Source organism: Oryctolagus cuniculus, chromosome 1 (assembly GCF_051225735.1).
Source record: "Oryctolagus cuniculus isolate XC-2025 breed Fujian yellow rabbit chromosome 1, ASM5122573v1, whole genome shotgun sequence".
Taxonomy (NCBI): Eukaryota; Metazoa; Chordata; class Mammalia; order Lagomorpha; family Leporidae; genus Oryctolagus; species Oryctolagus cuniculus.
In genome coordinates, this window is record NC_142867.1 from 197,592,435 (window position 1) to 197,619,091 (window position 26,657).

At 50.5% G+C, this 26,657-nt stretch overlaps 2 protein-coding genes across 8 annotated transcripts in view; both read right to left on the reverse strand.

Moving 5' to 3' along the window:
* Nucleotides 1-549: 549 nt before the first annotated feature.
* On the reverse strand, nucleotides 550-20,857 carry SPMIP6 (sperm microtubule inner protein 6). Of its 2 annotated transcripts, XM_089299924.1 has the most exons (7): nucleotides 20,723-20,857; nucleotides 6,488-6,632; nucleotides 4,476-4,591; nucleotides 3,186-3,261; nucleotides 2,737-2,971; nucleotides 1,616-1,702; nucleotides 996-1,156 (listed from the first exon to the last, which is right to left on the reverse strand). In XM_089299924.1, the coding sequence occupies exons 1-7, from the start codon at nucleotides 20,855-20,857 to the stop codon at nucleotides 1,051-1,053; spliced, it is 900 nt and encodes a 299-aa protein (XP_089156050.1). In that variant the 3' UTR covers nucleotides 996-1,050. The 2 variants fall into 2 exon arrangements, with proteins under 2 accessions (XP_051700553.3, XP_089156050.1); XM_051844593.3 differs by lacking the exons at nucleotides 2,737-2,971; nucleotides 4,476-4,591; nucleotides 6,488-6,632; nucleotides 20,723-20,857 and having other exon boundaries at nucleotides 550-1,156; nucleotides 3,186-3,471.
* A 509-nt stretch (nucleotides 20,858-21,366) lies between these two features.
* The window catches only part of FAM219A (family with sequence similarity 219 member A), a 60,942-nt gene continuing 55,651 nt past the window's right edge, over nucleotides 21,367-26,657 (reverse strand). For 3 of the 6 annotated variants that reach the window (XM_051844630.3, XM_051844620.3, XM_051844646.3), the window contains exons 3-6: nucleotides 25,401-25,503; nucleotides 25,075-25,155; nucleotides 24,409-24,463; nucleotides 23,654-23,945 (exon numbers count right to left, since the gene is read on the reverse strand). In XM_051844630.3, the coding sequence (XP_051700590.1) occupies nucleotides 23,787-23,945; nucleotides 24,409-24,463; nucleotides 25,075-25,155; nucleotides 25,401-25,503 (398 nt within the window). In that variant the 3' untranslated portion in view covers nucleotides 23,654-23,786. Of the gene's footprint in view, nucleotides 23,946-24,408; nucleotides 24,464-25,074; nucleotides 25,156-25,400; nucleotides 25,504-26,657 lie in introns of all 6 variants that reach the window. The other 3 variants (XM_051844643.3, XM_051844639.3, XM_051844624.3) reach the window with 3 other exon arrangements.

Genomic DNA, 26,657 nt, shown 5'->3' on the forward strand with positions numbered 1-26,657 from the left:
GGGAAGCAGCAGCTGCACCAAGTCGGGATTGTTGCAAGTCCGAGCTAGGCTGGGGTGAGAGAGAGAGAGAGAGAGCCGCAGGGTAAAGCCGCAAAGGCCTCTTCTTTTGCAAATTTGGTCAGGTGGAGGCCTTAACTGTGCGACCCTTGTGCGAGCCTCTCAGCTGGGACAGGGGTAGTGGAATTCAGGGAGGATCTCAGCGCCCAAGGCGCGCAGCACCTGGAGCTCTAACCAGTCCCTTAAGCTGCGGGTTCCCCCTGGACAGGACAGCATAGCTCGAGAACAGGAACAGGATTCTGCACCCCCTCCCAGTCCCCAGTTATCTACAGGGTCCAGCCCCTCCTGGAGTGACAGGTTACTCATAAACCTAGTGCTGCCAAGAGGTGGTCGTGCTCCACTGCACTTCTTCCTCATGGGGGAGCCGGGGGTGGCCCACAACTCTGAGGTTTCACATATTTGATGAAGGAAGAAAGAAAAAAAAAACCCGAATATCCCAGAACAAGGCTTTGTTTTGCAATTTTAAATTTTTGAGTCATGAGAGCCTCCAAAATTGCGTTTTGGGCCCCTTCAGTAGTGGGGGGGAGCAGCAAGGGTTCTGAACACAGTCTTTGGGGGTCGCTGGGAGCAGAGATCTAGAGATTCGGGTGTAGGGAAATGGCTTTGACTGTGGAAGGGAGGACTCTGGGCCCCCTGAGACGTGGGAGGGCACTGGGGACATACTGGGGGCATGTCAGCCGGAGGGTCCTCTCAGAGTGGGAAGTGGTGCATCCTCCCTGCGTGCCCAGGTGGGCTCTGAGCGGAGGCAGGAGGACGTGAGCTGGATGCAGGATTGCTGTTGGGTGTCGGGAGGGCACCCAGGGAAGCAGTGCGCTGATGGGAATGGGCAGGGTGATTTGGAGAAACTGCCTCTCAGTCAAGGCGGCTTTGCCAGGGGCCTCAGCAACTGGCCCTTCACGTCCAGATCCAGCTGGGTAAGGACACCGGAGGCTGCCTTTGGGGGTAAAGAGTTTATTTGTTGCTCTTCCCACCGTGGCCTGGCCAGCCCAGGCTCTACCAGCAATGGTAGTCGGGATAGGTCTCAGACACAAACTCAGGGTGCACCACATAGTTGTCTCTCTGGGCACCACCGGTCTTCTTGAAGTGACTTGTATCCCATCTGCGAGGAGACATGTCTCAGAGCTTTTGGACCCTCACTTTTCCAAGTGGACATCTGACTTCAATTCTCAGTGCTGACCTTTGCCGCTAACAACTGACCCTGGGCTCCTACACTGCCCACCCCCACTCTCCACTGTTAACTTTCTGATAGCCAACACCCGCTCCTTAACACTGATTTCTTACCATTTACTAAGCCATGAGCCCAACACCCTTGACTCTGGGTAAATCGACTACCAATGATACCCCCTCCATACGGGCCTCCTTGCCCTCTCTTGGGATCCTCCCTTTCCTTGCCAGCTTTGATTTCGCCATGGCACTAGCTCCCCCTGGTGGCATCTTCCTGTCAGTGCGTCGCGGGGGATAGTACCCACCCTAACTAGCCGCCGCCCCCCCACCGACCCCCTGCCAGGAAGAAGGTGCCAGTGGTGTGCACGCAGGTGAGCGCGCGTGCCAGACTTACCTAAGGTTCGGACATGGGTAGTATGACGGCGGGAGAGTTGTAACAGCACATTCCATTCCGGGCCGGTGGTCGTAGGGTGACACAGCCCTGGAAGAAGCAGCGGGGGGACAGGGAAGGGTAGATCCTATGTTCCCAGTCTAGACCAAGCACCTAGGCGGTGCTTCGTGGTCAGTCAGGGGTCCTCCTTTTCCTTATACCTTACGGAGACCCCACTGAAGCACCGCCTTCAGGGAGCCCCCCGGAAGTCCTCCTCCCGCAAGGCCCCTGGGACTCTTGCTGTGGGGCAAGCACTGTCTCCAGCATTATGAACAAGGCCACGTTACTCAGACTTCTGGGAGCTGGGGCACTTCCCTTCTCTTCCATGCCCCTGTCAGGGATAAGCCACAGCCTTGCACAATGGAGCAGGCTCTGAGGAGGGGCGGGGGACCATCCCTGGGCTAGGGACCGGGCTCCCAACCCCCTCTGCACAGCTCTCTAGAAGCCTTGCCTGCCCTGCCCTGCCCTGCCCTGCCCTGCCCTGCCTGCTGCCTGGTCGCAGGCCCAACGCGGCGCGGCAGGCCAGGCTCTGCTGTGAGCTTGGGCCTGTGTTCCTAGCGGGAACAGGCGAGGACATCTACCTCCAAGGGTGGCGCGGGGCTCCGAGGAGGAGGCCGGGGCGCTCTGGGTCTCAATTCCTAGCCGTTAGCCCCTGGCCACGACCCCACCCCGTACCGACGGTGACCCCGGGGCCAGGAAGAGAAGGGATTTTTCTGAGAACACATGCACACCGCACGGCCATGTGTTCCCCGGGAGAGGGCAGGGCTGGCCGGCGTAGGAGCATAAGGCGACTCCTGTTCGGGGTTACCTCCTCAAAAACGGTGTACATGACCTGGAGCCCTGTGCATTTGGGACGGGGCCGCGGATTTGGAGTGACCTTCGCACTGGTTCTCCCCGGCCTCAGCCGTCTGCCCAGGCTCTGGGGCCCGACTGCGGGCCGGAGCCGTGCACGAGGCTGGTTACGGGCGGGCAAGGCGGCCGGCGCGGGGCTAGAGGCGGGGCTGCGTGCGGGCCGGAGCGCGCGCCTCCCGGTCCGCGGGGACCCTGGCGGCGGGGCCCGCCGAGGCGGGCGGAGCCCTGCGAACCTTACAGTCGGCTGCTCGGCGCACAGAGGCCGCAGGCGGCGCTCCGTGTACGGCGCCTCGCCGGTGCAGTAATCCATCCCGCGCAGGCAGTAGTGGCGGCCCGAGCAAGCGCTTTCGTAGCCGAGGTAGGGCAGGCGGCCCGGCAGCGGGTCCAAGCACCCGCATCGGGGCATGACCCGCGGCAGCTGCTGGTTCCGTGACAGCGAGTTCAGCATGTTCACCACCACCTCGCGCTCTGTGTGCCGGAACCCGGGAGCCCCAGAGGGTCACAGGGATGGGAAAGGGCAGGGTCAGAGACAAGGGGAGGAAGAGACAAAAACAGGGAGGCATGGAGACAGGGCTACACCCTCGCCAGCACCCCCGGTCCCCGCCCTGCCCTCCACCCGGCTCCCCCGACACCCCTCTGCCTTCTCGCTACCCGCTGCTTTCCCGGCCCCCCTATCCTTTACCGTAGGCGTTGAGCCGCTCCGGCTTAGGAGGGTACTCCAAGGGCATTCCTCGAGCTACCGTCTCCATCCCGGCGTCCTGCAAGTGGCACACGTGCTAAGCCCTGACCCGGAAGAGCTGCTCCGCTTTGGGGGTCCTCCCAGAACACCCCGACCTGCTCCCAGGCGGCGCCTTCCCTGGCCCTCAGCAGGTCCCTTGCTCTCCAGGGCTCGGAGTGTTGGGGGTTGTCGCCTGGCAACGCTTTCACTCTGCCTGCCGGGGCGGGCGGTGGTGGAGAGGGCTTCCGGGGGTGAGGGATGGCCCTGGGACCCTGTCTGGGGGGCGTCTGCTTCCGGTTTGGCTTCTTTTTCCAGGTGACTGTGTGTGTGGCTGTGTCTGGGTGTCTCTCTAGGGGGTGCTTTTTCAATACAGCTTTCCCGTCAGAACTGCCTAGGATACCGGGGGTGGGAGGGGAGGAATTCTGATTTCTAGTGAAAAAACGGGATCTGGTCAATCACAGATCAGCTGTCTGCCATCTATAAGAACTTCTGGGGCCAGCATTGTGGCGCAGATGGTTAAACCTCTGTCTGCGACGGCCGGTTTGAGTTCCCGCTGCTCCAGCTTCCTATCCAGCGCCCCCGCTAATGCCCCTGGGAGGCCCAGGCAGTGGAGAATGGCCCAAGGACTCAGGGCCCCTCAGGGCCCCTGCCACCCACATGGGAGGCCTGATGGCTCCTGGATTCCACCTGCTACAGCTCCTGGCTGTTGCAGCCATTTGGGCTGTGAACTAGCAGATGGAAGCCTCTCTCCTCCCTCTTCTTTCTCTCTGTCAACTCTGCTTTCCAAATAAATGAATCTTAAAAAAAGAACCTCTGCTCTGGCCTTGGATCCTGCCATGGGTCCTCTGGCCTGGGCCTGGGCCTGGGGCTGGCCTCGCTCTGAACTCAGAAGGCTTGTGCTGAACAGCTTTGCTCTCTTGCTTTTTGTCCTCGTTTACATCACAAAGGAGGGCTAGCCAGAGCAGGCAGACTGAGGGTCACAGGGTCCAAGACCACATGGGGAGGGGCTGGTTGGCAAGTTTCAGAAAGGTCCCCACAGGGTCTGGTCAAATGTTGAGACCCAGAGACCCAGCAAAGCCGCAGTCCTGGGCTCCCTTTTCAGCTAGAAAATACAAACCCTAGTTTCACAGATGGGGCCAAGACCCATGTTGATGGGAAAGGAAGGAGGGACTAATGGTCCAACAGCAGCGGCTGTGGTTTGGGAGGAGTGGGGTGTGTGTGTGTGTGTGTGTGTGTGTGTAACACAGTAGATACCTTAGGCAGTCGGGGGAGGCAGGTGGTGTACTTGTTCCAGTAGGGACTGTTGTATGGTGCTGTCCTCCACGTGTTGTAACGGTCACTGCTCAGGTAGCATGGGCTGCACTTATCTGCTTAATCACAGGGATGGGATGTCAGATACTCAGTGAGTGTTACTCTGGACCCGCTCTCAGGATCTGGGACCCCCAGGTACTTCTCCTCTGACCCCTGGCACAAAGCTGACATCCTTGGCCTCCCTCAGGGCAACCCCTAAGCCCAGTATGACCCCACACTTGTCTTTGACACTGGGGTGCAGCCCGTGTCCCACCTAAGGCAAGCTTCTGAGTGGCATCCCTTGCACTGGTCAGTTTCCATCCTGGCACTACCCTCTGTCGATCATCTTCTACACCCAGGCTCCAAGGTTTGCCTGTTCTGCCTCCTTAGAACCATTTCACTCTAACCCCTCTACCAGTATCCCATATCTCAGCAGTGCCTTAACCAGGGGACAGTATAATGTCATTGTTAATAGAGGCTCCGTAAATAGGCTGCCTGGGTTCAAACTTCAGTTCTATAAATTATCAGCTGTGTCTGAGCTTGACCAAGTTAATTTTGCTCAACATTAAAATGGGGGTAATAGAGCTGTTAGGAGGTTTAAATGGGTCTACATATAAGAAACATCTAGAATGGTGCCTGGCATACAAAAAAACTACCATGACTAGCATACCAGTCTCTTTGCCTCATTGAAATCATATAATCCAACCTCAACACAGAAGCCATAAAAATTTTCATTTTTCACAAATGAAACGACGTTGTCCAAGACACTTCCCTGCTTCAAACCTGCACAGTCACTGAGTCCTGTCCCACAAGGCCTTGCACCATCTACTCTCCTAAAGTCTAAAAGAACACGTGAGAGGCAGAAGGAAAGAAATCCTAGAGGGAGAGCGGGTGTGTGAGGGGAGGAGGGGGAATCTTGGGATTTGGGGGGTTGGATATAGCAAGTTTGGGATGTCTGGGGACATCCAGGTAAAAATGGCCATGATCAGATGAAAGAGTGGAATTCTGGTGCCAGGTCAAGCCTGGAAGTGAAGACTTGGAGCCATCAGTGACTGAAGCCACGAGCAGCTGAGATACATGGCCTTGGGAAAGGAGCAAGGGGAGAAGAGGGCTCAGGATGGCATCCAGAGGAAGCCAGTTTTCCCTGTGGGTGCACAAGCCCCAGGAAAGTGAGACATCAGAGAAGCTGAGGGAGGAAGTAGTTTCCAGAAGTAGAGAATGGGAGCAGAGTGAAATGTGCAAGGTGAGTCTCCTGGGGTAAAAATGGAAGAGTCCCATGGCTCGGGGGATTGAAACCACACAAGGTCACTTCAAGGGTTTGAGTGTAGGAGGTGCAGACTCCCAACCTCAGTTGGCAATTATCAGTTCACTCAACAAATATTTGTGAAACTTGCACCTGTTTTAGATGGAGGGGATGCATCTTGAATAAGCCAAGACTCTGCTCTTTTGGAATGCACAGGGAGACAGCTCAAAAACCTAACCGAATGAGCTAATTTCTCATGGAGTGTAAGAAGGGCAGGAAAAGAAGAGACAGGATAGACTACGCTTTGGAGAATCTTGGCTGTGAAAGAGAGGAGCAAAGGGGATTTTGAGGCATGAAGACATTAGAGAAGGTTATAGATTGAGGGAAAGAAGTGCGGTGGGACGGAGAGGTGCAGGAAAGATGACATCTGGAGAGATTTGTTGGAAGGAAGTTAATGTTCTCTCCACCTCTCTAAGGATGAGACTCAGATCTCTTCTAGTTCTTTTTTCACCCACAAGGAGTTCCCCCACCAAGAGCCAGAGGGTCAGGTCAGGTGGTTGGTGGTCAGGTTGGAGTGGCAGGGGAAGTGGTTAGGGAAGAAGTGTAGGTCCCGGGCGGAGTTAGGAGTTGATGTAGGATCAGGATGGAGGTTGTGCTCAAAGTTAGGTTGAGGTTCGTGCTCATTATTGGGGTTGCTGCTGGACTCAGAGCTGGGTGAGGGTCGAGGCCCTACCTTCATATTGAGAAAGCCAGTACTTCTCAGGCAAATAGGGATGTCCCGATATGGAACTCTTATAGGTGTAGTCCTGGTTATTGCATTTGACCATCTTCCGCAGGGCTTCAGGATCCACGTGGCGCTCCATGGTTTGAGTCAAACCCTGGGCAAGGGGAGGGGAGAGAAGTGGGTAGGTGCATGGAGACCTGGAGCCTTGCTGGACCCAGACAAGATAAGATCATCCCAGGTGGGTCTCCGAATCCCCTTCCCCATGCAAGAGGGATTCTCATGCCAGTCTTTGTCACTCTGCATGGTACCTGTGAGTGAATCCCTCCCTTCCTCCCTCCTTCTCTCTCTCTCTCTCTCTCTCCCTCCCTCCCTCCCTCCCTCCCCCTTTCTCCCTCTCCCATCCAAGACTAGGGGTTGTAGTCAGGCTCGTGCCCTCAGAGTGGTTTTCTGAATGTCTCATTTCTGTCTTCTCTTGAAGGTCAAGGCTGACTGTCCCTGCCTTCTTCCTTCTGGACTGTGTGCTGCCTGGGATCAGGGCTTGGATCTATGCCAACAGAACCACAGGCCCCTGGCACAGTCTGCAGCCTCTTGGAGGGGTCTTGGACAGGGAGGGCTGTCTGGGAGTCTGGCACCTTGAAGGAGCTGAAGGAGGTGGCACCCACTGTAATACTCAATTCCCTGGACTCCGATCTGTTCCTGATTCCACCATGGCTCTGACCCCGGCATCAATGTTACCCTTGATCCTGACCTTTGCTTTACCCTGCTCCTGATCCTACCTTGACCTTTTCTCTGTTCTTGGTCCAGACCCTGGACCCTTTCTCTTCTGGGGGTTTCCCTCATCTAATCCTTTCAACTCCTTGTTTGGCCACATCCGTGGAGGCCCAGATCAAGCCTCTACCCTTGGGAATCCCCTTGTCCTCAACTGAGGGCAGTTGTAAGCCTACAGTTTTAAGTCTCTGAAAAGGCAGCTTGGGTCACAGGGATGGGGGACCCCCAGCAAAGTCAGAGACCAGAAAGGGTTCCCTCATAAAGGGCAGTGAGGTGCTGGGGTGGTGACGCTGCCACCAGCACTTGCCCCTGTGATTTATCTATTTATTTATTTATTTTTGACAGGCAGAGTGGACAGTGAGAGAGAGAGAGACAGACAGAGAGAAAGGTCTTCCTTTTGCCGTTGGTTCACCCTCCAATGGCTGCTTCGGCCAGTGCGCTGTGGCCGGGCGCAGCGCGCTGATCCAATGGCAGGAGCCAGGTGCTTCTCCTGGTCTCCCATGGGGTGCAGGGCCCAAGGACTTGGGCCATCCTCCACTGCACTCCCTGGCCACAGCAGAGAGCTGGCCTGGAAGAGGGGCAACCGGGACAGAATCCAGCGCCCCGACCGGGACTAGAACCCGGTGTGCCGGCACCACAAGGCGGAGGATTAGCCTAGTGAGCCGCGGCGAAGGCCGCCCCTGTGATTTTAACAGCAGAAGCTTCTTTGGGCCAGGGTCGAGCCCTTGATGCTCTCAGTGCTCCAACCACCCTGAAATCGCTCAGCTCAGGGGCTTCTGGGATCGTCTGCGCCCAGCTGAGGGTGTTCTGTGGGCAGAATATGTGAGATGTAGGTGCAGAGGTCCCATGACTCAGCACTTCCCTGACCTGCTACACACACACACACACACACACACAGTGCATCCAGAGACACTCATTAAACACGTGCAGGTATACATCCATCTGTACACTCTCAAACATAGCCCACTCACACACGAAACACTCAGAGCCACATACACACAAATGGGAGAGCAGCCTTTTAGAACTCATAGATTTTTGGTTAGAGGCTTTCCTCAGATGGCTGCAATCGTCGTCAGCTCATGGATAAAGCATATTGGAGGCTTTGAGCTGCAGATGGGCTTTGTCAACCCGAGTGTCACTGTAGGATGATCTGCTTGGATGATTTTGCTTTTTCCTCTCAAGCTGTAACATCAGGATCTGCAGGTCTTTCCTCTTGGGCTGATGAGATTCCACAGAAGAGACTTCCAGTCTTTGGCCTGAGGGCAGTGCCAGTGGTCTGAGACTAGTGCCCCAGAGGTGTGCGGGGGACTCTGCTCTCCAGTGTGTGGAGGCTTGTTTTCAGCATGGCATCCTGCCTTCGGCTCGTATCCCTGCTCCCGAGGTCCTTGCCAAAAACTAAGCCTTCTGACTTGCAGAGACTGATGCAGGCGGTCACCCTCTGGCATGGACTAGAAGCGAGATTCATGGGTTTTATGGTTTCTTAAATAAGCTTTCAGATAATCTTTATTTTAGCCTTGGTCCTGTCCTGTTTTCAGTTCTAGAGAAGACCAGGATTACCCACAGCTGAGCACTTTGGAAATTGTACAGTTTTAAGTTGAATTATGTATTGAGTTTCTATTGCTGGCTTTGGATTCAGCTTTGAAATCTGTTGTGGGTTACTGCCTATTTGTCATGCTTCCAGTTTTCGAAAGTTTGTTGCCATTGTCCCTCCCTTCTTATCACCAGTTTATGTCCTAAATATCCACGTAGTATAGTTTCAGGAGGGAGCCAAATCGTGTGTGTTTGATGTTAATTCAGAGAATTATAGTCCTTTATTCTATACACTAATCCTTAGTGAGAAATACTACATGTTGCAAATCTTTCAGTTTAAGATTTGAAAGGCAGAGTGACAGAGAAAGGGAGAACACACACACAAACAGAGAGAGAAAGAGAGAGAGAGAGAGAGGGAAGTCTTTCATCTGCTGGTTCATGGTTCACTCTGCAAGTACCTGAAATAGCCAGAAATGGACCAGGCAGGAGCTGGGAGCCAGGAGCTTCTTCCTGGTCTCTCACGTGAGTGGCAGGAAACCAAGTACTTGGGCCAGCATCTGTTGCCTCTCAGGTGTATTAGCAGGCAGCTGGATCAGAGGTGGAGGCAGGCGTCTGATATGGGCTGCAGGTGTCCCAAGTGTGGTTTTAATCAACTGGAAATTTTTACCTCTAATTTCCTTTATGGTGTCTTTGATAAACAGAAGTTCTTAATTTGGGGTGGATGTTTGGTGTTGTGGTTAAAACACACTTAGGACATCAGCATCCCCTATCAAAGTGCCTTGGTTTGAGTCCTGGTTCTGCTTTAGAATCCTGCTTCCTGCTCCTGTGCCTCCCTTGGAGGCAGCAGGTGGTGGCTCAAATACTTGGGTCCCTGCCACCCATGTGGGACACCTGATGGAGCTCCTGGCTCCTGACTTCAGCCTGGCCCAGCCCTGGGTGCTGTGGGCATTTGAGGAGTGAACCAGTGAATGCATGAACGATATTTCTCTCTCTCTTGAATAAATAATAAATGAATGAATAAAAATAAATTCTTAATTTTAATATAATGTGTTAAACTCTTCTTTCATGGTTAGTGCTTTTTTGTGACATGTTTGAGAAATCCATACATAGTTTCCATTGGCTTTTGCTTCTAAATGCTATACAGTATTGCTTTCCATATTTAATTAGTCAAGAGTTGCTTCTTGGGTTTGATATGAGTTAGGAATCAATTTTATTTTTATGCATAGGGGTTGCCAATTGTCTCATTGAGTAGTCTGACTTTCCTCAGATTTGTGATGCTACTGCAAATCTGATATATCTTTATTCCCCACAGCTTTATTTTCAGCAATGTCTGTTGTATATTGATTGTGTGGGTCTATTTCTGATATATTCTAGTCTATTAGACAATTTGTCTATTTCTATAGCTTTGTAATAAATATTAATATCTGATTGAACAAGTCCTCTTCTTTAGATGTGCTTTATCTATTTTTTTTGGGCTTTGCTCTTCTCTATTGATTTTAGAAGCAGCTTGGTAAATTCCTTTTAAAAATCCTATTGGGAATTTAAGCAGAATTGCATTAAATCTTTATGATAGCAGCTCTCCATATTTGTAAGCATATTATCTCTCTCAATTTGATATTAGTCTTTTAGAAAGTATTCAGTACAATTTCATACTATCTACATTTTTTGCACACATTGTTAACTTATTTCCATTTAACTTTTTTTGTTGCTTGAATGATGTGTATTTTAAAAATTATGCTTTCTAGGGCGTCAGCGTTGTGGTGCAGCAGGTTAAGCTGCTGCTTGCAGCACTGGCGATACTGAAATCCATATTGGAGCACCGATTTGATTCCCAGCTGCTCCACTTCTGATCCAGCTCCCTGCTAATGCACTTGGGAAAGCAACAGAAGAGGATGCAAGTGCTTGGGCTTCTGCCTTGATGGAGTTCTTGGGTCGTGGCTTTGGCCCAGCCCCGTCTCTGCTGTTGCAGCCACTGAGGAGTGAGCCAGCGGATGGGAGATCTCCCCCTCTGTCTCTTCCTTTCTCCCTCTGTCACTCTTCCTACCAAATGAATAAGTAAATAAATAAAATATATAGATATGTCTTTTTTTTTGACAGGCAGAGTGGACAGTGAGATAGAGAGACAGGTCTTCCTTTTTCTGTTGGTTCACCCCACAATGGCCGCTGCAGCCAGCGCACTGAACTGATCCAAAGCCAGGAGCCAGGTGCTTCTCCTGGTCTCCCACGTGGGTGCAGGGGCCCAAGCACTTGGGCCATCCTCTACCGCACTCCCGGGCCACAGCAGGGAGCTGGACCAGAAGAGGAGCAACAGGGACAGAATCCGGCGCCCCAACTGGGACTAGAACCCCGGGGTGCCGGCACCGCAGGCAGAGGATTAGCCTAGTGAGCTGCGGTGCTGGTCCTATAGATATGTCTTTTAAAAAATAAAAATTATGCTCCCTAAATATTTGTTGTATAAAATGTGGTTGACTTTTAATCTTATATTTGTCCAACTTTCTAAATTCTCTTAAAAATGTAGATTCTAAATATATAAGTATAATCATCTTAAAATAATGAGTTTTATTCTTTTTTTTTATTTGACAGGTAGTTTTAGAAAGTAAAAGAGAGAGACAGAGAGAAAGGTCTTCCTTCCATTGGTTCGCTCCCCAAATGGCCGCTACGGCTGGCGCTGCACTGATCCGAAGCCAGGAGCCAGGAGATTCTTCCTGGTCTCCCATGCTGGTGCAGGGGCCCAAGCACCTGGGCCATCCTCCACTGCCCTCCCAGGCCACAGCAGAGAGCTGGACTGGAAAAGGAGCAATCGAGACTAGAACCTGGCGCCCATATGGGATGCTGGCACCACAGGCGGAGGATTAACCAAGTGAGCCACAGCGCTGGCCCCAGATTTTTTTTTAAATTATTTTTATTTACTTGGAAGCCAAAGTCACAGAGAGAGAGGTGGGGGGGAGACACAGGGTTGGGGGGGGCGGGAGAGAGAGAGAGAGAGAGAGAGATCTTCCATCTGCTGGTTCACTCCCCGAATGGCCACAATGCCCAGGATTGGGCCAGGCCAAAGCCTGGAGCCAGCAACTTCTTCCAGGTCTTCTACAGGAGTGCCGAGGCCCAACACTTGGGCCATTGTCCACTGCTTTTCCAGATGCATTAGCAGGGAGCTGGATCAGAAGTGCAGCCAGCTGGGACTCAAACTGACACCCCTATGGGATGGGATGCTGGTGTCACAGACAGTGGCTTAACCCAGTATGCCACAATGTTGGCTCCTCTTCTTTTTTTAAAAGAGTTATTTTTATATATTTGAAAGTCAGAGCTGCAGAGAGAGAGGGAAGAGAGAGATTCCATCCAGTGGTAACTCCCCAGATGGCCACAATATCTGTTTCTTCCTTTCCCATCCTTGTATCTTTTTACTTTTTCTTTCCTTGATGTCCTGGCTAGGCCCTCCAGTACAATGCTGAATAGAAGCAATGATAGTGAACATTCTTGCCTTGATACCAGTTTTAAAAATGATTGCTTTTAACATATAACCAATCAGAATGATCTTGGTTTTATACTTTTGGTATACATCTTTATCAGATTAGGGAATTTTCCTTCTATTTATGTTTTCTAAGTTTTTGTTTTTAAATGATGAATGGGTATTGATTTTTAGCAGCTTCCATTTTTGTATCTTTTTTAAAATATCTTTTTGAAGTATAATTTACATGTCATAAAATCCACTGTTGAGTACAATTCAAGGATTCTTAGTAAACTTATAGAATTGTTCAACTATCCCTACAATCCTATTTTATAAGTATTATCATCCCCCAAAAATGTTTCTCACGCCTATTTATTTCTGAATAATTGAAATGATCTTGTGGTTTTCTCCTTAAATATGTTAACATGGTGAATGACATTTTTCTAATGTTAAACCAGCCCTTTTTATTTCTTTCTTTTTTTTTTTTTTCTTTGACAGGTAGAGTTTTAGACAGTGAGAGAGAGAGAGACAGAGAGAAAGGTCTTCCTTCCATTGGTTCACTCCCCAAATGGCCGTTACGGCCGGCACTGTGCCAATCCGAAGCCAGGAGCCAGGTGCTTCCTCCTGGTCTCCCATGCTGGTGCAGGGGCCCAAGCACTTGAGCCATCCTCCACTGCCATCCCGGGCCACAGCAGAGAGCTGGACTGGAAGAGGAGCAGCCGGGACTAGAACCTGGCACCCATATGGGATGCTGGCACCACAGGTGGAGGATTAACCAAGTGAGCCACAGCGCCGGCCCCACCAGCCTTGCATTTATGGAATAAATGCAACTTAACCATCATGGATTACTTTTTAGACACTAGTGGGTACAGTTTGCTAATAATATTCACTTAGAATTTTTGCTTTTATATTTATGTATAATTTTATACTGATGTCTAATTTTTATTCTTAGCTTTTTATCAAAAGTGTATGGCTTCGTAGGATGAGTTGGGAAGCATCTTCTTTTCTCCTGTTCTCTGGAAAATTTGTGTAAGATTGAATAAGGGGTTGGCGCTGTGGCATAGCAGGTAAAAGCTGTTGCCTGCAGTGCCAGCATCCCTGGGAAAGCAGTAGAAGACGGCATAAGTCCGTGGGCTCCTCCACCCGCGAGGGAAGACCTGGAGGAGGCTTCTGGCTACTGGTGTAGGTCCGGTCATTGGAGCCAGTTGGGGAGTGAACCAGCGGATGGAAAACCTCTCTCTATCTGTGCCTCTCCTTCTCTCTGTGTAATAATGGAAAACCTCTCTCTATCTGTGCCTCTCCTTCTCTCTGTGTAATTCTGACTTTCAAATAAATAAATAAATAAATATTTAACAAAAAAGATTGAAATAAACTTCACCTTGAATGTTTGTGAAGACATAACTTTAATTTTTTTTAAGCAATAAGCATGCTAGCAAAGTTTAATGAAGAGAAATAAAGAAGAGAGCACACCTGACAGACCAGGTGGGCCTATCAGTAAAGAGTTAATTGTGAAAGCCCTAATTTCCTATGCTGGGTATTCTTGTGGGAAGCTTAAAATTATTGGTTTAATTTCCTTAATTGTTATTGGAGCACTCAGCTTTTTCTAATTCTTCTAGAACTGGCAAATTTTACTTTTCTAGTATTTGCCTATTGGTTTTCAATTAGCATGAATTTGTTTGAAACATTCTTATAATATCTTTTTTTCTTGTAGATCCATGGTTAGACCCTTCTTCCATTCATATTTTCTTGTCTTTTTTTCTTGACTGAGCGGAAGAGATTTGTATCTTATGAGTCTTGTCAAAGAACCAACTTTTGGCTGTTGACCTTTGAATCTTTGCTTTCTGGGTTAGCTTTTTTTCTTATCAGTACCTCCATTCTATTACTTTCCGTTTATTCTGTTTTTTTCCTCCCATAATTTATTAAATATGATTCTCTGCTCCTTCATGTTTCACCTTTTATCTTTACTTAGACAAACATTTAGGCTTTTATCCCCAACCTTGACTCTTCACGAGTTCTGAGATGCAGTCTTTTCAGTTCTGAGCACTTGTACATTTCTGTTTTGAGTTCTTGCTTGACTCATTACTTAGAACGTTATTTCTGGGGGCCAGTGCTGTGGCACAGAGAGTAAAGCCGCCGCCCGCAATGCTTGACCTATCAGTAATTGTTGTGTGTTAAAATGGAATATGTTGGATGTTGTCAGTTTCCCCTTCTAGTAATTCGATTAGGTCAGTACAAGTTTAGAAGTGTAGTATCTTCCAGGAGAGTCGAAACTTTGTCATTTATGTGTGCTCCATCTAAAAAAGTCTATGTGTGCATTTAACCTGAAAGTCCCTTTTGTATGTTAGTTATTCACTTGCTCAGCTTTTTGATATTGTGTCTGAATCAGTCGTTTGGATCAAAACTAAAATATTAGAAAGCAAAACCACTATGAGTCATATGAGAGAGTTATTTTAGGGGTTAGACTTTACATAATCGCAGGAACCCATTAAGAACTCTGCATGCCTATTGTCAGGAAGGAAAGCTGGATGTGACGTGGGGAAGAGCAAGGACAAAGGAGCCCATGAGGACAAGCGAGAGCCTACGTCTGGCTTGTTGCCGCCAACCTTGACGATGTGTTTGGCCTTCGGGAGAACTGGTGCCCTTTGCCACGGAGCTGCACACACGCTTGGCCCAGGTCCCAGAGAAGGTGGAGGAGACAATCCAGCTGGAACTGAAGAGTTGTAGTTGGATGCTGCCCTATGTTAATAAGAGAAACTACAAAACCAGCAACGTCCTGCACAAGCCCCGCTGTGCCTGGTGCCCCACACCAACCTTCAAAAGTAAAAACGACTGTTCATTCATTGTCTTCCAAATTTCTTGCAACTTTTGTGGCCACTTGGGAACCACGGAGGGAAGGGAATTCTGGAAGGGAATTCTAGTTCTAGCTAGCTGACAGTACAAAACTACAATGTCTTGTGCCCTCTTTAGAACAGTGGAAGGATCTTGGAACACCTTAACTCTGCCCTGTTCTAATTTAATAATATTGTTTTCTAACATCCTAGTTCTTTCTTTAAATATTATAAAACCATTGTTTTTCATATTTTCTTAAATTTGCTTGTGTCTATCATCAGTTGTCACCTTCCTTCTTGCATCCCAGGCTTGCCTTCTCCCCAAATTATACCCTTAGAGGTTGCTTTACTACAGATCTAACAGAATAAACATTTCAGTTTGTGTTCACCTGAAGATGTCTATTTTTCCCTTTGTTCTTGAAAGAATGACACCTTGAAGATATTTTCTCTCTCCCTGCTTCCAAGGGCATTTCTCCACTGGTGTTCTGTAGTTTGTCGTGAAGTACTTAACTGGGGAATATTTCTTCTTTGATTCTGTATCTATGGAATCATATTTTTCATTGGTTCTGGAAAAATCTGAGCCTTTTCCCCCTCAGATAATGCCTATTCTTTTACTTCTTTCCTTCTGGGACTACAGTCGCATGTGTGTGGATCTTTCATCCTGCCCTTCAGTATTGCTTGATTTCTTAAAAGATAAATATTTTTCCAGTTTGTCTCTCTGTGCTGCATTCTGGGGAAATTCAATCTATCTTTTATTTCATTAAAATTCTTCAACAATGTATGATCTACTGTTTAACCCTGTCACTGGGAGAGGGGAGCGTTGTGGGTGGGAGGGAAGTTATGGGGGGGAGGAGCTATTGTAATCCATAAGCTGTAACTTGGAAATTTATGTTCATTAAAAAAAAAAAAAAACCCTGTCACTGGATTTTTGGTTTTAACAAACATATTTCTCATTTCTAAAATTTATATTCAGTTCTTTTTAAAATTTTTTCATTTAAAAATTAATGTTTTGATCATTGATCAGTAATTTCATGTTTTTTAAAATTTATTTATTTATTTGAAAGGCAGAAACACAGAGTGGGGAGGGAGAGAGAGAAAGAGAGGCAGAGGCAGAGAGAGGACTTCCATCTTCTGGCTCACTCCCCAAATGGCCACAATGGCTGGGGCTTGGCCAGGCTGAAGCCAAGAGCTGGGAGCTTTATCCAGGTCTCCCACGTGGGTTCAGGGGCCCAAGCACTTAGTCCATCTTCCACTGTTTCACAGGCACATTAGCAGGGAGCTGGATTGAAGTGGAGAAGCCAGGACTCGAACCAGAACCCATATGAGATGCCTGCACTGCAGGTGGAGGCTTATTTTATTTCTTGTGAGCTCATAGTTGATTAGCTTTACTCTGAAGACTACCTGGAAACCTACATTAAGGATGTTTTCCATCACAGAAGACAGACAATCTGTGTGTGTGTGTGTGTGTGTGTGTGCACATGCACGCTGGAAGGTCTGGGAGCCAGGGATATTGAACTTTCTGGTTCAGTTTGGAATTTACAGATTTAATTCCTTCAGTTTAAGGCCAGTTTAAGGCATAAGCTTCCTCCTGTAGTGCTACTATTGACATCTGGTCTCACAGAAAACCTGTCTTTTTAAGTATACTTACCACTCACCTCCATGAGTCCAAAACAAGATAAAACTTTATTTTTATGCAGGACTTGGTTGTTTTGAAGGCAGAAGTGTCCTGTAGTTTTTCTTGACCACTATGTGGTCAGAGCAGAAGCCTTTGCTTCATTCTTAGTCCCACTGCTAACCCACCTGACTTTCAATCCTTGCCAGTCATTGAAGCTGTCTGGTCAGGGCACAAAGTTACCACATCCAAGGGGTCCCCTTCTGTGTCAGCAACATTTGACACTGACTTTTATCTAATAATGCTGTCTTAGGGCCAGCATCATGGCACAGAGGGTTAAGCTGCTGCCTGTGACACTGGCATCCCATTGCTGAGCTAATTCGTGTCCTAGCTGCACTGCTTCTGATCCAACTCCCTCTAATGCACTTGGGAAAGCAGTAGAAGATGACCCAAGATTAGGCCCCTGCTCATGGGAGACTCCAATGGAGTCTGGGCTCCTGGCTGTGGCTTGACTCAGCTCTGGCTGTTCTGGCCATTTGAGGAGTGAAACAGTGGATGGAAGACTCGCTCGCCCTCCCTCTCTTTCTGCTTTTTAAATAAAAGAAATCTTGGGGCCTGTGCTGTGACTCACTTGGTTAATCCTCCCCCTGCGTTGCCGGCATCACATATGGGTGCTGGTCCTAGTTACGGTTGCTCCTCTTCCAGTCCAGCTCTCTGCTGTGGCCTGGGAAGGCAGTGGAGGATGGCCCAAGTGCTTGGGCCCCTGCACCCACATGGGATACCAGGAGGAAGCCTGGCTTGTGGCTTTGGATCGGCATAGCTCTGGCTGTAGTGGCCATTTTGGGGGTGAATCAATGGAAGGAAGACCTTTCTCTCTGTCTCTCTCACTAACTCTATCTGTTAAATAAATTAAAAAAAAAAGAAATCTTTACAAAATTAATGCTGGGAGCTGGCGCGGTGGCATAGTGAGTTAAGCTGTCACCTGTAGCGCCAGCATCCCACGCGGGTGCTGGTTTGAGTCCTGGCTGCTCCATTTCCAGTGCAGCTCCCTGCTAATGCATCTGGGAAAGTAGCAGAGGATAGCCCAAGATTCTGGCTCCCGGCTTTGATCTGGTCCAGCTCCGGCTGCGGCAGCCATTTGGGGAGTGAACCAGTGGATGGAAGCTCTCTCTCTCTCTTTCTCAGTAACTTTGCCTTCCAAATAAATAAAATAAATCTTAAAAAAATTAATGTTGTTTATTAGTTTCATTTTGACTTTCTTCTTGTGTCTCTGACCATAATTCTCTTTCTCCTTTTATGACTTTTTTTTTTAAAAAAATTTGACAGGTAGAGTTACAGACAGTGAGAAAGAGAGAGAGAGAGAGAGAGAGAGAGAGAACGGTCCTCCTTCTGATGGTTCACCCCCCAAATGGCCACAACGGCCAGAGCTGCGCTGATCCGAAGCCAGGAGCCAGGTGCTTCTTCCTGGTCTCCCACGCGGGTGCAGGGGCCCAAGCACTTGGGCCATCCTCCACTGCCTTCCCAGGCCACAGCAGAGAGCTGGACTGGAAGAGGAGCAACCAGGACTAGAATCCGGCGCCCATATGGGATGATGGCACCGCAGGCGGAGGATTAACCTAGTGCGCCACGGCACTGGCCCCTGACTTCTTTTATCTACCCATGAAATAGGATATTCTCCAAATGTCTGCCCTTGGCCGTTCTCTCAGTCCTCTTTGGCAGTCTCACCTGCTCCTGTGACTTCAGCTACTGTTTATCTGGTGATGACTTCGGAATCGCTATCTGTGGCCCAGACCGCTTTCCTTTGCTTCCAGTAAGTATACCTAACTACCCAAATATTTTCCAATATTTTTGTCCCTAAATGAACTCCAAATCTCTAATTTGCCACACCAAACCTTAGTTGGTAGCAGTACCATGCCTCCAGTTGCCAGAACCAAAAACACAGGAGTCATCCTAATCCTCCCCTCTTCTTATCTCTAGATGGAAATCAAGACCTTTGATCTTTTCTTAAATTCTTTCCTGTTGAGCATGGAAGAGCAGGTAGTCATGCTCATTATTACAATCCTTATTGCAGCAGTTTGAGGTATATATCAAAAAAAATTTTTAAATGTGCATATCCTTTCTCCCAATAATTTCATATCTAAGAATTTATCCTCAGGGAATAGCCAAAGATGTGCATATTTATACACATAAAAGAATGATTATATAAGCAAAACTTTATGAGTAATAAAATTTCTAATACTACTCATAAGATTCCTTAAATATATTATGGTGCACTCATAAAACAGACTACTATACAGTCATTAAAATTATACGGTTGAATATTTTTGATGCAGGAAAATGTGCCTGATTGCTTTGTGAAAAAAGTAAGATTCAAGATACTAGGATAATATGACATCACTTTCGTAAAAAATATTTGCTTCCTAAAAGGGCATAAAAGACTGTAAGAATATATTGACGGTGGTTACTTTGGGTAAAGGAATTGTGGCCCTTCTTTATGCTTCTTTGAGCTATCAACATTTTTTGCACTTGAGCACATATTTAATTAGTAAAATATATATGTAGATCTAAAAATAAATTCTTTAAAATTTATCTTCTTTTCAAGAAGTTCCTTTTTTCACTGCCATAGCCTCTCACTGTCACCCACCTAATGCTTCCTTCTCTTTCTCCCCTCATTGACCTATTTGTCCTGGGCCCCAACCCCTTCCAACCTGAGTGATCTAACTCATGATTCAACCATGACACTTGCAGGTTCAGAAACTTGGAGCCTCAATCACCATAGCCTGAAGGCCCTTCTTAGTCTGCAGGCTCCTCTTCCACCGCAGGGCTAACTGCTCCTGCTCCAGCAATCTCAGTTCTGGTTCTGGGTCTGCCACTCCCCCCCACCCCCCTCCCCATCATGCTGCCTTCCTCTTCTGGAAGCCTCCTCCCCTGGATCACCCGGTAGACCTGCCCTTGAGCTCCCCAAGTGTTCCCCATCAGCCTGTGCCTCCGCTGGGGTCTGCTCCACACTGGTGACCATCCTCTGTTCACCTGTTTGCTGTAACCTCCACAAAAGCGGGCCGTGGTCTTTCCTTTTTGTATTCTCAGTGCCTGTACATGAAGATACTCAGTGGGGGCCTGGCACCGTGGCTCACTTGGCTAATCCTCTGCCTGCAGTGCTGGCATCCCATATAGGCGCCAGGTTCTAGTCCCGGTTGCTCCTCTTCCAGTCCAGCTCTCTATTGTGGCCTGGGAAGGCAGTGGAGGATGGCCCAAGTGCTTGGGCCCCTGCACCCACATGGGATACCAGGAGGAAGCACCTGGCTCCTGGCTTCGGATCAGCGCAGCTCCAGTCTTAGCGGTCATTTGGGGGAAGAACCAACGGAAAGAAGACCCTTCTCTCTCTCTCTCACTGTCTAACTCTGTCAAATAAAAAAAAAAAAAAAATAAAGATACTCAGTGATGTTTTGTTGGATGGTGCACCCAGATGAATTCTCTTAGGCAGAGTCACAGACTCAGAGGTGTCCTCTCATTTTTGTGAAAGCTGAACAGTCCCTCCTGCTCACCCGTCTTCAGACACACACAGACCCAAGGATACTGGGATACACGTGTATAAAGATATGCCTATAGAATATTTTCTGGTCTTTCCCCACAGGCAGCCTCAGGACCTTTGCACTTTCTGATCACTCTGGGACTTTCAGCTCTTCACATGACTAGTTCTCTCTCATCCTTCTAGTCTCAACTCAATGTCATCTCGAGAAAAAGAGGTCTTTCATGGACTGTCTAAGTAGCTCTCTCTTTCCATTTCTAGTTCCCTATTTATTTCCTTGAACGATTTATAAAATCCTTATTTCTTGTTTATTGTCTCTCTCTCCCTACCTCTTACGCTGATGTAATTCCATGAGGTCAGGATCTTGCACTATTTTATATGCCACTGTGAATTCTTTGCCTAGGCAAATGAATAAAACACAAATGCGAAGCTACAAATAATTACAAACACACGATGACAACCCTGCATTGCCAGTCATCTAGACAGCCATGGCCATAAACTCTGGCCCACCCCTCCCCAAACCTCCACTTACCGGGGTCACAAACTTGTTTGCCTCCCAGGCCCACAGAGGTGGGTCCTTGTAGACCTCCTTGATGGAGGTAGGAGCCCTGTAGGAGTCATTGTAGGTGCTGATGGGGGTCTTGGTCTTCCGGGAGAAGAGGAACATGGTGGCGTCTGGGGGATTTGGTAGTGGGCTCTACCTACCAAGGGCTCTTGCTGGACATCAGTGACCACCCCTTCCCCCTCACCTCCAGCCCGGCAGATGCCCCAGCTGCTGTGCCCCCTGCTGTGGAGGATGCCTCCGCTTTCCTCCCCTACAGCCTTCCTACTCCCACCTCACCCTGCTTCTCCCTCCCAACTGGGCACTGCCCATTGTGATATCACCTGGCCCAGCCCCATCCCTGGTTAGGAGGTCTGATTCCCTCTTGTCTCCTGGCCACTTCCTGCCTCAAGTCTTTCGAAAGAGCCCAATTTCCAAGAGTTCAGAAGGCCTCTGGAGACCTTCTAGACATCTCTGAAGAGGAACAGAGGTGACTCACCCCGGGTCACGCAGGTCAGCGGCACCCCTGGGAACCAATGGGTGGAGGTGATGTGACATGTACAGTCAGAGGATCCTTTCTCTCCCCTTCCCAGCCCACCTGCCCTTTGCCCACACCCCAGATAGGGAGCTGAGGCTAGCTTATTTGATGCTTTTAATATTATTTGTGTTACACGATACACAACCAAGGATGATGGTCAATACTGCAATGGAAATGTTAAAAAAAATATTATACACGGCTCATGTCTTCCACACACCTTCCTGGAAATAAATTAGTGAGCACGGAGAAACCTGGCTGGGTGGTAGCCACAGCTGAGGGTAGAGGGAGTGTTAAGGCAGTATCTACAAGGGGGAAGGATGGCAGGGGGCAAGGTAAGGCCTTGATTCCTCCCCTCCAACCTTCCGGACAGGGAAGGAGGGAGCCACAAACTCTCCCCAGACTCGGACGCTGCTGCTGCCGCTGCTGCTACCAATCCCTACCCTCTCAGCCTCACTCGTACTGCCTCAGTTGGAAGCCCTTGCCTGCCAGGGATCTAGTATGTTGTGTGGGGAGAGAGCTTTTCTGGCTTCCTCAGGGCCAGAGAGATTGAACAGGGTGGGAGAGATGGACTCAGATGGGGGCCAGTATGGGACTGAGGGTCCAGCATTTACCTTCTCTGTCCTTGCCTTCCTTTGGCATTTTCTCATTATGTAGGGTCCCTGGACCGGGGGGGGTGGGGGGTGGAGGAGTCGGGAGTGGGGAGCTATACCCCAACACTTTGGAGTTAACAGATCTTGGGTGCAGTTCAGGGAGTGGTGCTACCCTTCCTAAGCCAGCAACCTCCCTCCTTCCTCCCACTTCCCCCTCACCAACTCCCACCTCCCAGACCTGGCGTCCAGAGAATGGGCTATGGATGCGTCCACTGCAGCTTGCAGCATGCAAGTGGGCTCTGTACGAGTGGGTACACCACCGTGTGTGGGGTGTCAGCATGAGGACCTGGGCCCCGGGGGCACACTTTGTGGGCCACAGGCCTGAGCCAGCCTAGGCTATCTGTGCTTTCACTTTTCTTGGCAGGAGGGCAGGTCCACATCGCCAGCCCCAGGGCCAGGCTCTGCTCATGTCTTCCCTCTTCTTTTCATTGTCAGCTTCCCTGTCCCCTGCCTCCACGTGAGCCGCAGCAGAAGCAGCAGTGTACACATTCCGACCCAAACACCCCACACAGCTCCACACAGGACAGGACTTGCACGCACGCACACCTTCACAGACGCACACACGTGCATTTCCAAACAGCCACGTGAACCTCGACACGGTCTTGGCAGGAGCGGCCCCTTCCCTTTTCCACACAGACACAGGACTCGGTGAGCTCCCTGCACGTACTCAGAAACACAAAACTCCCCAGACCTCGCCAGAGGAATCCTGAAGAAATGCCTTCTGGCATAGAAGATCCTAAAAAAATGATTTCTGGGCTGTTCATTTTAGAGTTGAGGAAACTGAAGCCCAGACAAAGTGAGGAGCTTGTTAAGACCAGAGGGAGGGTGCCAGAGCCAGGAACAGACCCCAGGCTTTGGCCGCCCAGGCCAGGGCTCAGTGCACTGCTGAGCAGCCTCTCATGCTGTCAGCACACAATCACACACACACACCCCGACAGCCTCAGCCACACACACACGTTCTGCCAAGCGCTCCCTGCCACACACATGCAGCCTCTCCACCCACTGGATTATAAGCTTGCTTCTTGAAGACTTCCCGGGGACCAGCCTTGCAGATCTTGGACGTTGGAGGCTGGCCTTACTCCCTGATCCTTGCCTGGGGCAGAGACCAATAAACAGAAGCATGGGGTTGGGGGGGGGGGCACAGGAAGCGGACAGCACAGGCATAAGATAGATGAATGGGTAGGGGCCAGTGAGAACAGTTCATTTAACCCCAAACTCCTGCCTAACTCTAAGGCTCACTTACTCTCTCCAGTACCCAGACAGCAAAGAAGGGAGGGGTGGATGAGGCAAAGAGGAGGAGGAAGAAGGCAGTGATCTGATGGGTGGGGCAGAATCCCCTTTGGGCAGCTTTGCCATCCGGAGAGGGGCAAAGCCCATTTAGGTACACCGGCCGGCAGGGGGCGCTGGGGACCCCCCCCCCCCATCCTCACTGCCTTGGGCCTTTCTCCCCCAGCTCCCCTTTCCTGGTCTGGCTGGGAGATTTCCTGGTCTGGCTTTGTGACCCCTAGCCCTGCTCAGAACTGTTGTCCTCCCTGCCGTCCATGTCTTATCCCCCACCCCGGCCACCGGACTGCAGCCTTGGTAAGGGGGGCAGCTCCTGGGTGAAGTCCCCCAAATAACTGAGCCAACAGCCCCCACCCCTCCTCAGCCCCCGGGTGCAGAGAGACCCGGTTTTGGTTTCTCCGGCTCCATGAACACACAGAGGTACACGTCCTACCATAGGAGGAAGCAATGACTGTTACAAGGTTAGCGGCTGTGGCGGCGCGGGGCCGGGGGCAGGTGGACGACGGGCAGGCAGGGGTCGGCCCCTGCCCGGTCCAACCTCCCCCACTCGGCCCCGCCCCCGGTGGCCGCGGCGGCCCGCCCGCTACTGAATGTGGCAGGCGGTGGAGGACGTGGCCTGGCAGCACATGCAGGTGGGGTTCACGGACTTGGGGGGGATGAGGTCTAGGTCCTCGTCGTCAGGGATCTCGTCTAACCGGTAGCCGTCCTTCAGCAGCTGGATGTTCAAGTCTTGGTTGATCTGCTGTAGGCAAAGGGGAGGGAGGTCAGGCTCAGGGCTACCAGGAGGCTGCCCGCAGAGCCCGGCAGCAGCCCCAGGGCACGTCCCGCCTATGCCCCATTCCCGGGGAGCCCCGCTCCCCCCACCCCCCACCCCGCTCTGGCCTCAGTCCCTGACAGGCGCCCAGCCTCGTGAGGCTCTGCCCCACCATAGGCCCCCTCCCCATTCCACAGTCAACTTCTCACCTCAGCCTGATTTATTCGCATCAGGTCAGACCCCGGTCGGAACAGCCCTGGTCCAAGCCCCGCTCCCACCCCGGGCTCCACTGTGGAGCCCAGTGATTTCTGTTGGAGTTTACCCCGCCCTCACGGGCTCCGCCGCCTACCGGGCTCCACCCAGCAGCATCTATTTCCCATCTGCGGGTATGATTCGGAGGCCCACGCCGCCGGGATGGAGGGGTCTGGGGCGGGAAGGTGTGGGGCCTCACCTCAGCAGAGGAGTAGCCAGAGGAGGAGTATCTGGACATGTCAAAGTCATCATCGCTGGCCGTGCAGGAAAGAGGGCAGAGAGGAAGTGACTCAGCCGCAGTAGATGGCACACTCCCCGCACACCCCACCCCTTCATCAGCCAATACCCCTCCAAGTCCCACGTTCCAAATAAACAGCACCATCTAAATAAAAGCTGTGCTTGCTGAGCCAACACAGGTGATTTTTTACAAGCGAGATTCCCTAGCCCATTCACCCTTAACTCTCTTTTAAAGCTGCTACTCTCTTCACTCCTTTCTTACCATTTTTTTTAAAGGCTCAAATCACCCTGTCTTGATGATTGGGTTTTTCCAAAGTCTACTTCTAGCCAGGTGTTCTCCCCAGGAGTAGGCCTCATCCCTTAGAGGGGACAGGGCTGTGAGTGTGGCATCTGCTGTCCAGAGGCAACATCAGAACTCATTTAGGATCAATTGTTCAAGGAGGGCAGCAGGCCCTGCCCCCACTGCCTATAAAAACATTTTCATTCCCCGGAGAACTCATCCTTGGATGGCTCCTGGCTGAGGAACACCCCGAGTCTGACAATATAACAGGGGTGGCCTGTTACCGCCCGCTTGTGCTCACACAGGTTCCTGCAGCTTGCCCAGCTGCCCCCAGGTCTCCGTACGCACCTGTCTGTGTCAAGGGCAACCAGTGGCTTCTCATCTGGGCTCTGGTCAAGCGAGGAGTAGCCTTTATTGGGGACGACCAGCCTGGGTGAAGAATTTTGGTGGTTGGAATGGCAACTGGAGCACACAAGCCTGGCAGGGGACCAGGCTGGGGCCTGGCCCACTGCTTCTCTCCCTCCCTCCTTCCCTCCCTCCATACCTTAGATCCTGTTGAGGGTCTTTCCTCTCAGAGAGGAACTGGGCATGAGGAGGGAGGGAAAATGGGTAGGTGCAGGACAAGCAGAGAGAGGTGTGGGCTGGCAGGGTCCATGGGGTAGGAGGGCCTCTACCTTGTCCGGGCCATGACATTGTTTTTCTTGGGTTGCTGGTTGACAGGGCTGCCCATGCTGCCGTTCTTCAGGGAGCCCTTCCGGGCCAGCTCCCGCTGCTTCTCTGCAGGGAAACATGGGAAGGAAGCTGTGTCCTGCTCCCAGGGCCACCCTGCCTTACCGTTCAGGGCAGCCTGGGCTGGGCCTCCACGGTGGAACCCCTTGCTGCTCTAGAGTCTGAGGCAGAGGTCCCAAATTCTGGCTCCTGCCGCTTGATGGAGACAGTTGTTGGCCCTATACAACCTGAGGAACACAGTGGGAGCTAAAAGGAGGAAGCTGACCCCTGTCTTCCATGTGGGACAGTTAGTGGTGCTTGATACCAAGGAAAGGCTGGAGAGGGAGAGAGGTTCACAGCAGGATGGAGTAATCAGGGAAGGCTTCCTTCAGGGGCACCACAAGTGAGAGAGAGGAGCACATTCTAGGCAGGAGGATAGAGTGTACAAAACTGCAGTGTGGATCTGTATGGAGTGGAGGGGGAGAGGGGGAGAGAGGTCAGGTTGGAAAAGCAAGATCCATTTATTCCATTACTTATTCATTCAGCAAATGTTTGTGTCATCAGTCATGTGTCAGCCCTGTGGTATGGGGCTGGGGACTCCCTCTGGCTACAAACTCACAGCAGAGGAATTTGGGATTAGTGAGGATGGTAGAAGGAAGGCAGGGCCTCTGAAGGTGGAAGAGTGGGAGAGGTAGAAGGGCTGGCAGGGAAGTGGGCGGGGGCTGAGACAGCCTTTTGGCTGCACAGCCTAAGTGACGCTCCTGACTCCTCTGCTAGCCTCTGAGTTCTCCCAACCTCCAATCTACCAGCTCATGGGGCTGGCCACAGGGTGATGCACTTTCTCATATATGGCAACTCTCACTAGCAGTAGCTGTTTGTGTCCTGGAGGAGGCCCATCTACCCCTTCCTTCCCACTCATCTTAAGTAAAGCCTGCACCTAGGAAAAGGGAATGGTAGGTGAGAGGGACAGTAGGGGAAAGTTGTCTCATAAAATAACCACATGCTTCACAGCATAAGGATGAGAAGGGCCTTAACAGTTACTGTGACTCATTCTGAATCTTCCCCTGAGCTCCATGTCTCTGAGTTGCGTGTCTCCAACTCTCTGGCCCTCTTTCCTTTGCTCGTCTGATGCTTGCAGCTTTTTTCCAGCCTCTTTACAACAGGTGGCAGCTGCCATTACCACTTAGATCCTCTAGGGGGTGCAATTTGCCTTTAAGTTCCTA